The 13,623-nt window shown below is 37.8% G+C and overlaps 1 protein-coding gene across 1 annotated transcript in view; it reads right to left on the reverse strand.

Annotated features, from left to right (window-relative positions):
• Nucleotides 1-10,396, reverse strand: part of LOC120489080 (interferon-induced very large GTPase 1) — a 33,270-nt gene extending 22,874 nt beyond the window's left edge. Inside the window, 5 exon segments of the mRNA XM_089128143.1 lie at nt 4,617-5,213; nt 5,302-5,862; nt 7,029-7,088; nt 7,830-7,924; nt 10,307-10,396. Of these exon segments, the coding sequence (XP_088984269.1) occupies nt 4,617-5,213; nt 5,302-5,862; nt 7,029-7,088; nt 7,830-7,851 (1,240 nt within the window). The 5' untranslated portion in view covers nt 7,852-7,924; nt 10,307-10,396.
• Nucleotides 10,397-13,623: the final 3,227 nt, after the last annotated feature.

Genomic DNA, 13,623 nt, shown 5'->3' on the forward strand with positions numbered 1-13,623 from the left:
GGAGTTTAATGTTCTCCTCCATCTTGGGTAAAACACTGACACTGAACTTATCAGTGATGTACCGACTGACTTCTGTTCTGATGAACCTCTTGTAGTAATCTCTGGGATTATGAATGTAGTTTGTGTATTTGTCAAAATCCTCCTCTTCTGCCAGTGTCTTCAGGATGTGTTTCTCCAGGTTTGATCTGTTTCCATTCAGTGATTCACAGTTTCTCATCAATTCATATGTCAGATCTCTGGCAGTCTTCTTGTAGACACTCTGCTCAAAGGGATCTTTCAGTTTCTGACAGATGATCTTACCAAAAATAGCAGATGTTGCTGTTAGTTTCTGTTTCTCATATTCCTCTCGTTCTCTACTCACTGTGTCTCTCATCTGCATCTCATGCTTCTTAATTTCTTTTTTATATTGTTCTTCTCTCTCTCTGAATTCTTCTTCTCTTCTCTTTCTCTCTTTCTCATAATTCTGTCTTTCTTTCTTCATCGTAATCTTTGTTCTCTCTTTCTCTTCTTCATGTTTCTTCATCAGTTCTTCTCTTTCTCTGTCCATCAGGATCTTCATCTGTTGTTCTTGTTGTTCTCTCTCCATCTGTCTGAACATCTTACACGAGTAGAAACTCCCTCCGTTTGCATTTACCATGTTGTCTATCTTCTCCAGTAGATCAGACACCTGTGTTCGGTCTCCAGTCTGGTTATTATTGAACACATGATATCTGTTTCCACACGCTTCAGTCAGGTTTCTGATCACAGATCCAGTTTTCCCCAAACACTGTTCAATGGTTTTGTTCTTCAGAAAGTCTCCTCTGGTGAAGAGCACTATGGTGTACATTAAAGACTTCTCACCAAACATCTCTTGGATGATCTTCACTGATTCTTGTTCTTCTTTAGTGAATCGTCCCAGTGGAATCAGTAAGAGAAACACATGCGGTCCAGGCAGGATCATGGAGATGCAGTGTCTGATTTCTCTCTGGATCTCTTCATTAGTGAGTTCAGTATCAAACAGTCCTGGAGTGTCGATCACAGTAACACGTCGACCGTTGATGTCGGATGTTTCTCTCTGACTCTCACTGGTCACTGATTCAAAAGATTCCTCTGCTTTAAAAGCGTTTCTTCCTAAGATGGTGTTTCCAGTTGCGCTTTTCCCAACTCCAGTTTTTCCCAGAAGCACAATCCTCAGATCATCTTCACTCCCTGTTGAACCTAGAAAAAAGGGAAATGCATCAGTGGTAAAGCCTAAAAATGTTTTTCAATATTAGATTTAGTAACATGACCCCGTGTTTTGACTCGTGTGATCGCTCCCTATGGTGCCTGGCCTGCTTGAAGCTAATAGACTATACACACTAGACGAGACTCCTTCTTTATGTGCACAGATGTGACGTAATGACTCAATATAGTCTACTAGCCGAGTCTCTTCTTTATGTGTACAGATATGGCGTAAAGACTCAATCTCGGCTAGTAGACTATATTGAGTCTTTACGCCATATCTGTACACATAAAGAAGAGACTCGGCTAGTAGACTATATTGAGTCATTACGTCACATCTGTACACAAAGAAGGGTCTCGGCTAGTAGACTATACTCTTCTTTGTGTACAGATGTGACGTAATGACTCAATATAGCCTACTAGCCGAGACTCTTCTTTATGTGTACAGATGTGACGTAATGACTCAATATAGCCTACTAGCCGAGACTCTTCTTTATGTGTACAGATGCGACGTAATGACTCAATATAGCCTACTAGCCGAGACTCTTCTTTATGAGTACAGATGTGACGTAATGACTCAATATAGTCTACTAGCCGAGACTCTTCATTATGTGTACAGATGTAGCGTAATGACTCAATATAGCCTACTAGCCGAGACTCTTCTTTATGAGTACAGATGTGACGTAATGACTCAATATAGTCTACTAGCCGAGACTCTTGTTTATGTGTACAGATGTAGCGTAATGACTCAATATAGTCTACTAGCTGAGACTCTTCTTTATGTGTACAGATGTGACGTAATGACTCAATATAGCCAACTAGCCGAGACTCTTCTTCATATGTACAGATGTGACGTAATGAATCAATATAGCCTACTAGCCGAGACTCTTCTTTATGTGTACAGATGTGACGTAATGACTCAATATAGTCTACTAGCCGAGTCTCTTCTTTATGTGTACAGATATGGCGTAAAGACTCAATATAGTCTACTAGCCGAGACTCTTCTTTGTGTACAGATGTGACGTAATGACTCAATATAGCTTATACTAGCCGAGACTCTTCTTTATGTGTACAGATGTAGCGTAATGACTCAATATAGTCTACTAGCCGAGACTCTTCTTTATGAGTACAGATGTGACGTAATGACTCAATATAGTCTACTAGCCGAGACTCTTCATTATGTGTACAGATGTAGCGTAATGACTCAATATAGTCTACTAGCCGAGACTCCTCTTTATGAGTACAAATGTGACGTAATGACTCAATATAGTCTACTAGCCGAGACTCTTCTTTATGTGTACAGATGTAGCGTAATGACTCAATATAGTCTACTAGCCGAGACTCTTCTTTATGTGTACAGATGTGACGTAATGACTCAATATAGCCAACTAGCCGAGACTCTTCTTCAAATGTACAGATGTGACGTAATGACTCAATATAGTCTACTAGCCGAGACTCTTCTTTATGTGTACAGATGTGACGTAATGACTCAATATAGCCTACTAGCCGAGACTCTTCTTTGTGTACAGATGTGACGTAATTACTCAATATAGCCTACTAGCCGAGACTCTTCTTTATGTGTACAGATGTGACGTAATTACTCAATATAGCCTACTAGCCGAGACTCTTCTTTATGTGTACAGATGTGACGTGATGACTCAATAAAGTCTACTAGCCGAAACTTTTCTTTATGTGTACAGATGTGACGTAATGACTCAATATAGTCTACTAGCCGAGTCTCTTCTTTATGTGTACAGATATGGCGTAAAGACTCAATATAGTCTACTAGCCGAGACTCTTCTTTGTGTACAGATGTGACGTAATGGCTCAATATAGCCTACTAGCCGAGACTCTTCTTTATGTGTACAGATGTGACGTAATGACTCAATATAGCCTACTAGCCGAGACTCTTCTTTATGAGTACAGATATGGCGTAAAGACTCAATATAGTCTACTAGCCGAGACTCTTCTTTGTGTACAGATGTGACGTAATGGCTCAATATAGCCTACTAGCAGAGACTCTTCTTTATGTGTACAGATGTGACGTAATGACTCAATATAGTCTACTAGCCGAGACTCTTCTTTGTGTACAGATGTGACGTAATTACTCAATATAGCCTACTAGCCGAGACTCTTCTTTATGAGTACAGATGATGACTCAATATAGCTTATACTAGCCGAGACTCTTCTTTATGTGTACAGATGTGACGTAATGACTCAATATAGTCTACTAGCCGAGACTCTTCTTTATGTGTACAGATGTAGCGTAATGACTCAATATAGCCTACTAGCCGAGACGCTTCTTTGTGAGTACAGATGTGCGTAATGACTCAATATAGTCTACTAGCCGAGACTCTTCATTATGTGTACAGATGTGCGTAATGACTCAATATAGTCTACTAGCCGAGACTCTTCATTATGTGTACAGATGTGCGTAATGACTCAATATACTCTACTAGCTGAGACTCTTCTTTATGTCTAAAGATGTGACATACTGTTATGATTCAATATAGCCTACTAGCCAGGACTCTTGCATGTGTACAGATGTGACATAATGACGCAAAGACATACTCGATTTTCAAAGGTGTTGATCAAAGGTTTCAAGAAGTGTGTTCATCAGTGTCCTCGTTTTATGACACCAGAGGACACGAATAGACTTTGTGTTTTCTGCATGAGAGTGAACGCTGGGTTTTCCATCAATGGGTGCTATATTCAGCTACAGTAGGTGAATGGGAGTGTGTTGGGCAAAAAAGGCATTGCATCCCATGCTCTTATAACACCCTCTCCAGTTATTCAGACTGGAGTGTTAAATCGGGTTAAATGCTTCCTCCTTAGGGATGATGCAAGGTAAAGGGATTATGTTGGGAAGTTTGCAGTGTGTCCCTCTATCTAGTTGACCTCCCTTCCCCAATTATTGTTGGTTTTTGAAGTAGGTAAACACCCCTTTCGACAGGTGGTACTTCCTCACAATTAGGGAGTTAACAGCGAGACATACCATTTTATTCTCTTTCTCAAGGAATCGGGTTTACAACAGAAACTGAAATGTTCTGTGATTGGCCAAAATGTTCAGTTAGTATTCTGATAATTTACCTTTTTCTGGTAAATTCTTTAAAAATTAAAGCTTTAAAAATCTAAAGCTTGACCTTTGACCTTGGTTTTGTGCAGCCGGAGTGTTTTGGTTATACATTTTTAACATTAGAAAATTAAATTTAGCAGTTCTTCTATTTAAAAATCCAAATGTATAAAACTCTACACTGTAAATTTGAGGTAATTGACTGGCAGCCGCTTTGCCTGCAAATAACATCTTAGAATTCCATTGCTGCATAAATTTAGACATTACCGTTTAATTCAAATGTAAAGTTTGAAAAGTTTTTGATCATGCTCTATAGTTTTAGACCTATCTTTCTGCTCATTACCTTGTGGAAGTAAATGTGTCTCTAGTGAATTAATTTTCTTCTTCATCTCTTCATATTTCCGCCATATATCCACTAGAAAGGACTCTGTGGAGAAAAACTCTTCTCTGTTTTCCTCCAGCATTTGCTCAATATTCTCCATCAATGTGGAGACTTGTGTGAAGGGAGCAAATAAAAAATGTCGTCCTCCAAAACCCTCAATAACAGTCTTTGTTTCTTCATTGAGTTCTGCTGTCTGATGCTCTGAATTCTGCATTATGAGGATCATGATGTGTTTGTTGATTCTGGAGCCGAAGATCCTCTGGATCTCCTCCATTTCTGATTTGCTTTCATCAGTCAGTGGAGCATCAGGAATAATGAGGAGGAAAACATGAACTCCAGGATCACAGAGAGACACACAGCGGAGAGTCTGACGCATCACTTCCTGCTCTGAGAGCCGAGTGTTGAACAGAGCTGGAAGCTCCACCACACTGATCACACGACCATGAAGATCCACGCCTGATCTTCTGTCTGTCTGCTGCAGGATCTGCTCTGATATGGAGGATTTTAATGTGCGGTCGCTCCCACACACAACCAGATTCCGCTTTACACCCCCTGAAACTGATAGAGGAAGAAGAAAAATGAAAACACCTGTTATTATCGTTAATTTATCACAACAAAAATATCATCATAGAATTGTTACACTCACATCTTTCTGTAGCATGTTGATTCATTAATAATTTTTGTGAAGCTTCAGCACAATCCAGGTGCCGTCCATCATTCATTTGCACAATGTCCTCAAACGTCTGCAGAAGATCATCAGGAGAGCTGTTTCCCTGAAGACTGAAGTGTCTGTTGCAGCATTTCTGAATGATTTTCTGTAGGATGTCGTCGGTTTCAGTCGGCTCTTGTGTCGTGAGCACCATGGTGTGTTGATAAACCCGCTCAGAGAAAGAGTCCAGCACCTTCTCCACACACTCTTGATCTTCTGCTGAACACTGATCATGTTTGAGGAGCAGAACGATCACATGAGGTCCTGGATCTGACAGAGACACACACTCTCTCACACTCTGTGTGATCAGATGATCTGAGGTGTGTGTCTGGAGCAGCTGAGGACTGTTGATGAGGATCACATGTCTGTCCTTCAGTCTTCCTCCGACTCTCTCTACAACATCTGGAGGAGCTTCACTGTCAAACGCTGCTCGCCCTAATATGAAGTTTCCCACTCGACTGTTTTCTGACACACTCTTCCCCAGCAGAACAATCCTCACTGCAAAGAGTAAAATCAGACATTCAGTGTTAACAATCCTCACATCACACATATGCAATAGGGCAGGGACGAGACACCTATCTTCTGATTCGACACTATTACAATACTTGGGTGCCAAATATCATATGTATTGTGATTTTAAGAATTGCGATTCTACAAGTATTGTGATTCAAAATTGCAATGTAATGCAACACTAGACCATGGGGAAAAGTTAAATCATAAACTTATACAGACTGTATATGAGGTATAAGATGAGTCATATTTACAAAAACAATTCATCACATCTTTCTAAGTCTAATTTCAGTATTGTATGATATACTACAGTCATTTGTTGGCACCTAGTGCCGAACCAATGTAATCGATAAATGCGTTATTTTAAGAGACAATTTTCCATCAAAAGTTGATTTACTCTTAGTATTTCTTTGATAATTTGAACTATTGCATCACAGAAATAATTATACTATGAGGTTGAAAAGACGCTTTGTGATGTGAAGCTGTTTCATGACAGCTGTCTCTGGGTCAGAGGCAGCGCCAACACAACATAGCTTTGAATGTTCCGATATGATTTTGTTAAAGTTTAATAGACAGACGAATTGAAAGATTTCGTGGGTGTTTGAATCGAGATCACAGTCTTTTAAAGATGAATCGTACAGCTCTATTGTCTCCTTTCTCTTAGCGTATCATATGAGTAGCGTGAGGGCTTTTCAGTGCATTTAGTCTCACGTCTATCCCATTGGTCCATTTGGGATCTTACATCACTCATCACTCAACATTCAACATAGACACATTTCATCCTTTGTTGGAACAAAAGTGGCTAACTTCTGTCAACCTCGTCTATAAGCAAGGACAGAAAATAAAGCAATTATCGAATATCGATTCTTGAATTAAAACAATAGATTTTAAAATTGAGAAAAAAAGTGTAAATAGGGTGAATCTATTTTTTCTCTCCCAGCCCTAATATGCAATATGGCACGTTATGATGCCAAGATCTAAATCTTAATCTTTATCCAACAATGATCTGTCATCACTGATCAAAATGTACATTATTCACCAGTAGGAGGTGTTTTTGAGGCTGAAATGGTCTCTGTTGCTTTGAAGTTGTCAAGATTTCCATCATTTCTACGTTCTCTTCAACACCTCATGTGTTTGTTCATCTATAGACTTACTTGTAGGAGGATGGTCTTTACTCCATTTTCTCCTGCGATGAGGGATGTGGGCATCAATCCCTATATGAAACAAAAGACTTACATTACACTAACACTGTGTTTGACCCCCTTTCGCCTTCAGAACTGCCTTAATTCTACGTGGCATTGATTCAACAAGGTGCTGAAAGCATTCTTTAGAAATGTTGGATGTTTTTCCCTTTTTCTACAATTCTTTGTAAACCCTAGAAACGGTTGTGCGTGAAAATTGTGAAAACTGAGCAGATGAAAAACTCAGACCGGCTCGTCTGGCACGACAACCATGCCACGCTCAAAATTGCTTAAATCACCTTTCTTTCCCATTCTGACATTCAGTTTGGAATTCAGGAGGTTGTCTTGACCAGGACCACACCCCTTAAATGCATTGGAGCATCTGCCATGTGACTGGTTGATTAGATAATTGCATTAATGAGAAATTGAACAGGTGTTCCTAATCTTTTAGGTGAGTGTATATCTGTCTGTTTCTTCACAATAACTCAAATCAAAAGAAACATCTTTAAATGATTTTGAACAGAAATATGAAAGTGAAAGTTTAGAAAAGTTTTCTGCGTTGTTGTCTTGAGGAAAATGAAGCTATTTTTTTACGCTCTATAAATATGCAGTGAAGAAACAGTGATCATTTGAAATGTCTCTTTCTGCTCTTACTCGGTCAACATCATTGGAAATTGGTGAGGCTTCTGCATGTAAATGAAGTTCTCAAGAAAATTTAAATTCTATTGATAGAATATTCCTGAACAATAATTTGAATCTGTCTGTGATCCTCACCTCTGGTCTCAGAAGTTGCCATGTTTATACTCTCTCCTCAGTCTCTTTCTTTAGTCCAGTCCATCATTTTCTCTGACATCTCTCTGTTCATCATCCTGTATGATATTCAGAGATTTCACTCACTCAAAAAATGATATTTTGGCTTTACTTAACCCAGTTATGTGGAACCTGAAAAGTTATGTAAAACAAAAATAATTTGTTCATGTAACTTCAACATCATGGGATTAAGTCATTTAAAGCGACCCAATTAAACGATGAGCTGAGTTGAACACTGAAGCAGTGTTAAAGTGAGACAATTAAGTGAATAATTGAGTGATGATTGAGCATTATTGAAGACACCTGTTGTTAACAAGCAGAATCACTGAAGGAGAAAGCCTGAATTTTATGGTCACCATTATGGAGATCAGGAACTTTACATTTTGTTTTGGCTACTGTATCTGAATTGTATCAGCCAGATGAACAAGTAAAAAGGTGATCTGATGGTGTTGGTTGTGTTTTAACATAATCATTATTTCACAACCATTTGACCTGAACTCATATAGAACCCAATTTCTAGAACTCAATTTCAATTCATGAGTTAAGATACTTCATGAATTATAGCAGCACAATCATTGTGGAGCATACCATTTTAAACATTTTCAATTAAATCCATATGATCAAATCAATTGAAAAAAAAAATTGTATCTAGACACACACAGACATCAAGAATTAGTGTGTGAATCTCAGCAATGGTGAGAAACAGATCACCACTGAACATAAGCTCATTATTTATTCATGCAGCAATGCATGATGGGAGCCATGAATGAATTTTGATTGGTGGCAGCCAGAATGCACTGCAATATGCCTGATTATTGTCACCATTGTTGAGATTCACCGGCAGATTATTGATGTCAGTGTGTCTAAATAAAATAAGTTTTCAAACTCTCTTGATCAGAACAAATTTTAAGAAATATGTTAGATTATGTTGAAAGTGCTGAAAAATGTTTGCTATAGTACTTTAGAGTTTCTGTAATCAACAAGGTAAACCAAACGCTCTAAATTAATATTGTGATTCTGGTCAAACAATGATAATGTCAAACCATAACCAACACCACCTGATCACCTTTTCTCTTAGTTCATCTGGCAGTTCCAACTCAGTTACAACAGCCAAACTAAATCTAATGTTAAAAATTGAAGGGCCAAGAGCCCTTCAATTTTCAAGAGCAAACAATGACCACCATAATGGTGACACTGAAAATGAGATTTTCTCCTTCAGTGATTCTGCTTGTTAACATCAGGTGTCTTCAATGATGGTCAATCATCATTCAATAAATCACTTAATTAGCTCATTAACATTTAACGCTCATATTTTAACACTAACACTCTAAAAGAGTTAATTTAATTTAATCCCAGGACAGTTAATTTAACACTGGAGTTTTTGCTTTGTAAAGGCATCAGAGACAGCAGCAAACGGCAGAAGGACTAGCTGTGGTGAAGCTGTTCTTGGCGGGGTACATGAGCGCTGAGCACACCGTGATCGCCCTGATCTGCACAACTTCGAAAATGCCAGATCAAATTTTGAAAATGTCTCTATCTTTATAAATAAACCAGATAAGTTTAAAACGTTTTTTGAAGTTTAAAAAAACTACACTATTGCCTGAAAAACTCGTCAACATCAGATATCTTCCATAATGCTCAATCATGACACAATTAATGTGATGTCTGAGTGCAGATTATATAAACACTGAGCAGAGTTAATATAACACTGGGGATTTTGCTGCGTATGCACACTGTAGAATATTCAAAACGTCCAGTTTTTTAGTTCCTGCTTGGTTATAAGAATGTTAAAAAACTAACAATTTTAGGTCACACTGGGTGCTATTCTATTCTACAACGCATCGTGCAATATCCTTTGCAGCACCAAACAAAATAGAGTTAATATTAGGCAGTTATTTCACAAATTTCAATGGAGAGAATGGATCTACTCAACACTGAACACAGCCTTTGCACTAATTTGTTCCTGATACTGTTCTGTGACAAAAAAAACAACCTTGAATTCACTAACATTACTGCAGTTCATAGAGTTATTAATTAAAAACATAATTAAACTACTAATCAATAATTAAGCCTACTTATGTCGTAAGTTACTGTACATTTACTTTCAGAAATATGCCATTTTGAATTTAACATGGATGAAAGCGATTCTGTGAGGGATCGTCATACAATGTCTTCACAATGGCGCACTGTATAAAGGTCCTACTGTAGATCACGTCATTTTCACAACTCACAACTTTCAAAACGGTTTTATGAAATACTTGTCCACTGCCATTTTTTGGAAAGCCGTTTCATCAGCTAAATAATTGGCATGATGTTAAACAACAGTACAATCCATTGAACACACTGTAGGCCTTCTGTCCTACACATCATTTTCATTTATGTCAAAAATTAATTATGGCACTATCCTGACAACGGTCTGTGTTTATATTTAAATGTGTTACCTTTATGTGGAGGTTTGAAGTCATTTTTGTACGTTTTTTTCCCCGTTGCCTGAGAGCAAAATGAAATCTGTATTTCCGGGTGGAGTCAGTCATAATACAAAGGTTAAAAACTTTTACTGTCTATTTTGAGTAACAGGTGCAGGTAAAAGTTCAAGATACAGCTCATGTGGGAATGAGGCATAATGTAAATGACAAAGACAATAGATGCACAATAAAGATTATGTAATGCAGTTATGATTTTTTGTCAAAGAACTTTAAGTGGCCTTATTTTACCTCATACCTATATTGCATGTTTGCATTTGACAGTATACTATTTTATTTTACTTATTCTGAGAATCATAGTGATGCACAAGATTGGCATGTTTCTGATCAAGTTTATGCTTTTCTTTCATTTCTGTAAAACACCCTCCTTTGTCGACCATCATGCTGTGCGCTTAGAAAGCCTCACCACACTATCTTGAATCATTAGCAGTGTTTATTATGTCTATAAAATGATTGGAGGAGATGATGCTGATAACCCTCGTCATAATTCTCAGGTAATTATTACTTTCATTAAACCCTTCTTTTCATGTATTGAGCCTTTTTTATTAACCCCGTATTAAAAGCTTCTGAATCATCTACATGCTTGATTCAATGTTGGTCAAAAAAACAAACATCATATTTTTTATTTTGTGTTTTAGGTTGCAAATGCATTGGCTTAGTGAGTGTCGCTCTCACCTCACAAGGAAGTCCCAGGTTTGAGTTCTGTCTTGCAACAAACTAGGGCTGGGCGATATATTTCGCACGATATTTTAATGTTAATCGATAATCACGATAATCATCATGAGAAACTGGAGTTTTTGCTGTGTACGAAGAGCCGTAGTTCACTGACAAGCTGAGCAATATCGCATTAAACGATAATTAATGCGATATTGCTTAGCTTGTCAGTGAACTACGGCTCTTCGTACACAGCAAAAACTCCAGTTTCTCATGATGATAGGCAAAATTCATCAAAATCTTGTTGAAATTGAATTACACATTTTGACCACAATTTTGGTACTGTCACCAAACTTGGGAAAATTGGATATTTTTAAACTCGTTATGCCACTCCAAATCTAAAGAGACCAATCTTGTGATTTTTGGTCAAACTATTCAAAAGTTATAAGAAAAAAAAACTATTTGTATATCTCCTGACCAGTGGCGCTAGAAATAAAGTCAGAATTGTGAGGTATAAATTTGCAATTGTGAGAAAAAAAAGTCTGAATGTAAGATATGAAGTCGCAATTATCTTTTAAAAGCGTTTATTCCGTGGCGGAAACAAGTTTTAACAGCCCTTAACAAACTCGTGTCAGGTTGGATGACCGTTGGTGGGAAGTCGTTTTAGTTTGGGAAGTCAGAAGTTTGATTGGATTCAAGTCTGGACTCTGGCTGGCCCACTTAGGTCCCACTTAAGTCCCTAAACCAATTTTAGCTGCAAAGGTCATTGTCCTGTTGGCAGGTGAACCTTTAGCCCAACAGCATCATAAGCCTCAGTTCATAGTAGAATAATTGCCACCAATTGAGTTCAGATTTTCTTCCCTGCAGTTCCCCAGTATTTGCCACTGAAAAACACTCATTATTTTGACATACTAAATTCAAACTAATTCATAAAACTCAACTCTGTTACCCAAGTTATTGATCAAACTACTAATATTTCCATCAAATTTAGGAAAACAAGTTTATCATTTACTTTAAATCAACCTTGGATTCAAAGCTGGCAAAACTTAGATAGGACGTAACAACAACCATTTGCAAATAAAGTGAAAGACCTTTGAGTTTATTATTTTCAGTGTTTACCAGAAGTCCAAAATCCAATAAATTGTTTTTTTTTAATCAGTGCGAGACGAGGAGGACCATCTAAGAGACAACAGAAACTTTAGTTTTGTGCTGTTTATGCACACTCAAATACTTTGTATCACACCATTTTCTACCTCTCAGTTTTAATCAGTTCAATAGATACCTCCATTTTCTAAATGACATGTTTTGCATTGGCCAATTTTTAATTTGCATGAAATATTTTCTGTGCACAGAGAGGTCTGGTGTAAAAAAACGTATTTTTGATTTAGTGCTGGGCGCTATACCAGTTCATACCGAAAACCGGTGTATTTTTTTGTTACGATGTTCATTTTTAATATACCGCCATACCGATGTATTTAATTACACAACGAGCTGCTCCGGTGTTACGTTACAGGGAAGGTGGATGCCGCAGAATTATGGCGTTATTTTCCTGTCAAATGTCGAGAGCGCACTATTGTAGCGTGAAAGTATATTAATATAATGCGTGAGCGCGAATCTCTCTGCTCTCGTGCGAAATATAACGTGCAGCGCACGCTCTCAGATACACGCTGCTCTTATAAGAATAGGTCTATTTTCTCTGGGCTCGCTCATAAAACATGTTCAGTGCAATCGCGAATCTCTCCTCTTCACCAGATAACAATTTTAGGTTATAAGAACGTTTCATAACGTTCCCATTAAGTTATAAATACGTTATTTCTGAATGTTCTAAGAACATTCAGAACGTCCAGTTTTTTTAGACGTTGTATTAACGTTCCTGCTTGGTTATAAGAATGTTAAAAAACTAACAATTTTAGGTCACACTGGGTGCTATTCTATTCTACAATATTAAAGGTGCTCTATGCGGTTTTTAGCGGCCTCTAGTGGTGATGTTTTAGATTGCAACAAGAGCGCTCATGCTCGTTTGCGTGCGTGTTCGATCTCAAGAGCGAGCATTCACTACCGGCCACACGGAGACTTTCAACGCAACGGAGAAAGCATCACAACATGCTGGAAACTCATGTAAACTCCCACTGCAGGTACAATAATAGCCTACTTTTATCAGCTTGATGTTGAACTAATGCTCTGTGCTCGTCCATGATAATGTTACAATAAACTGCATTTAGCCGACATGTGATGTTATATTGCATAAGGCATTTCACTAACTATTCATGTATCTTTCACAATCAGCAATGCCAACACAGGTGAATGAATAATATGATAACGAAAACGGTCAGTGAACTAGACTAGTGAACAATTTCAATGTAACAGTAAGATCGTATGAAGTAACATTACTGAACATGTCTGGAAATGTGTAGAGGGATGACGACGTTAGTCAGTAGATCTAGTAATACATTTTGTGGAACATTCTTTTGTATTCATTTCATGTTTAATGTAGTTTACCTTGCTATTTCACTAGAGTTTACTAATATGTTGTACTATTATGTTGCCGATGTTGATCCGCGTTTTCGTCCGGAGTCGATCAGATTCACGTTTTGCCTGACGAGCTTCAGCAGAATTTTTTT

This window comes from Pimephales promelas, chromosome 3 (genome assembly GCF_988280905.1).
Source record: "Pimephales promelas chromosome 3, fPimPro1.hap1.1, whole genome shotgun sequence".
Classification (NCBI taxonomy): Eukaryota; Metazoa; Chordata; class Actinopteri; order Cypriniformes; family Leuciscidae; genus Pimephales; species Pimephales promelas.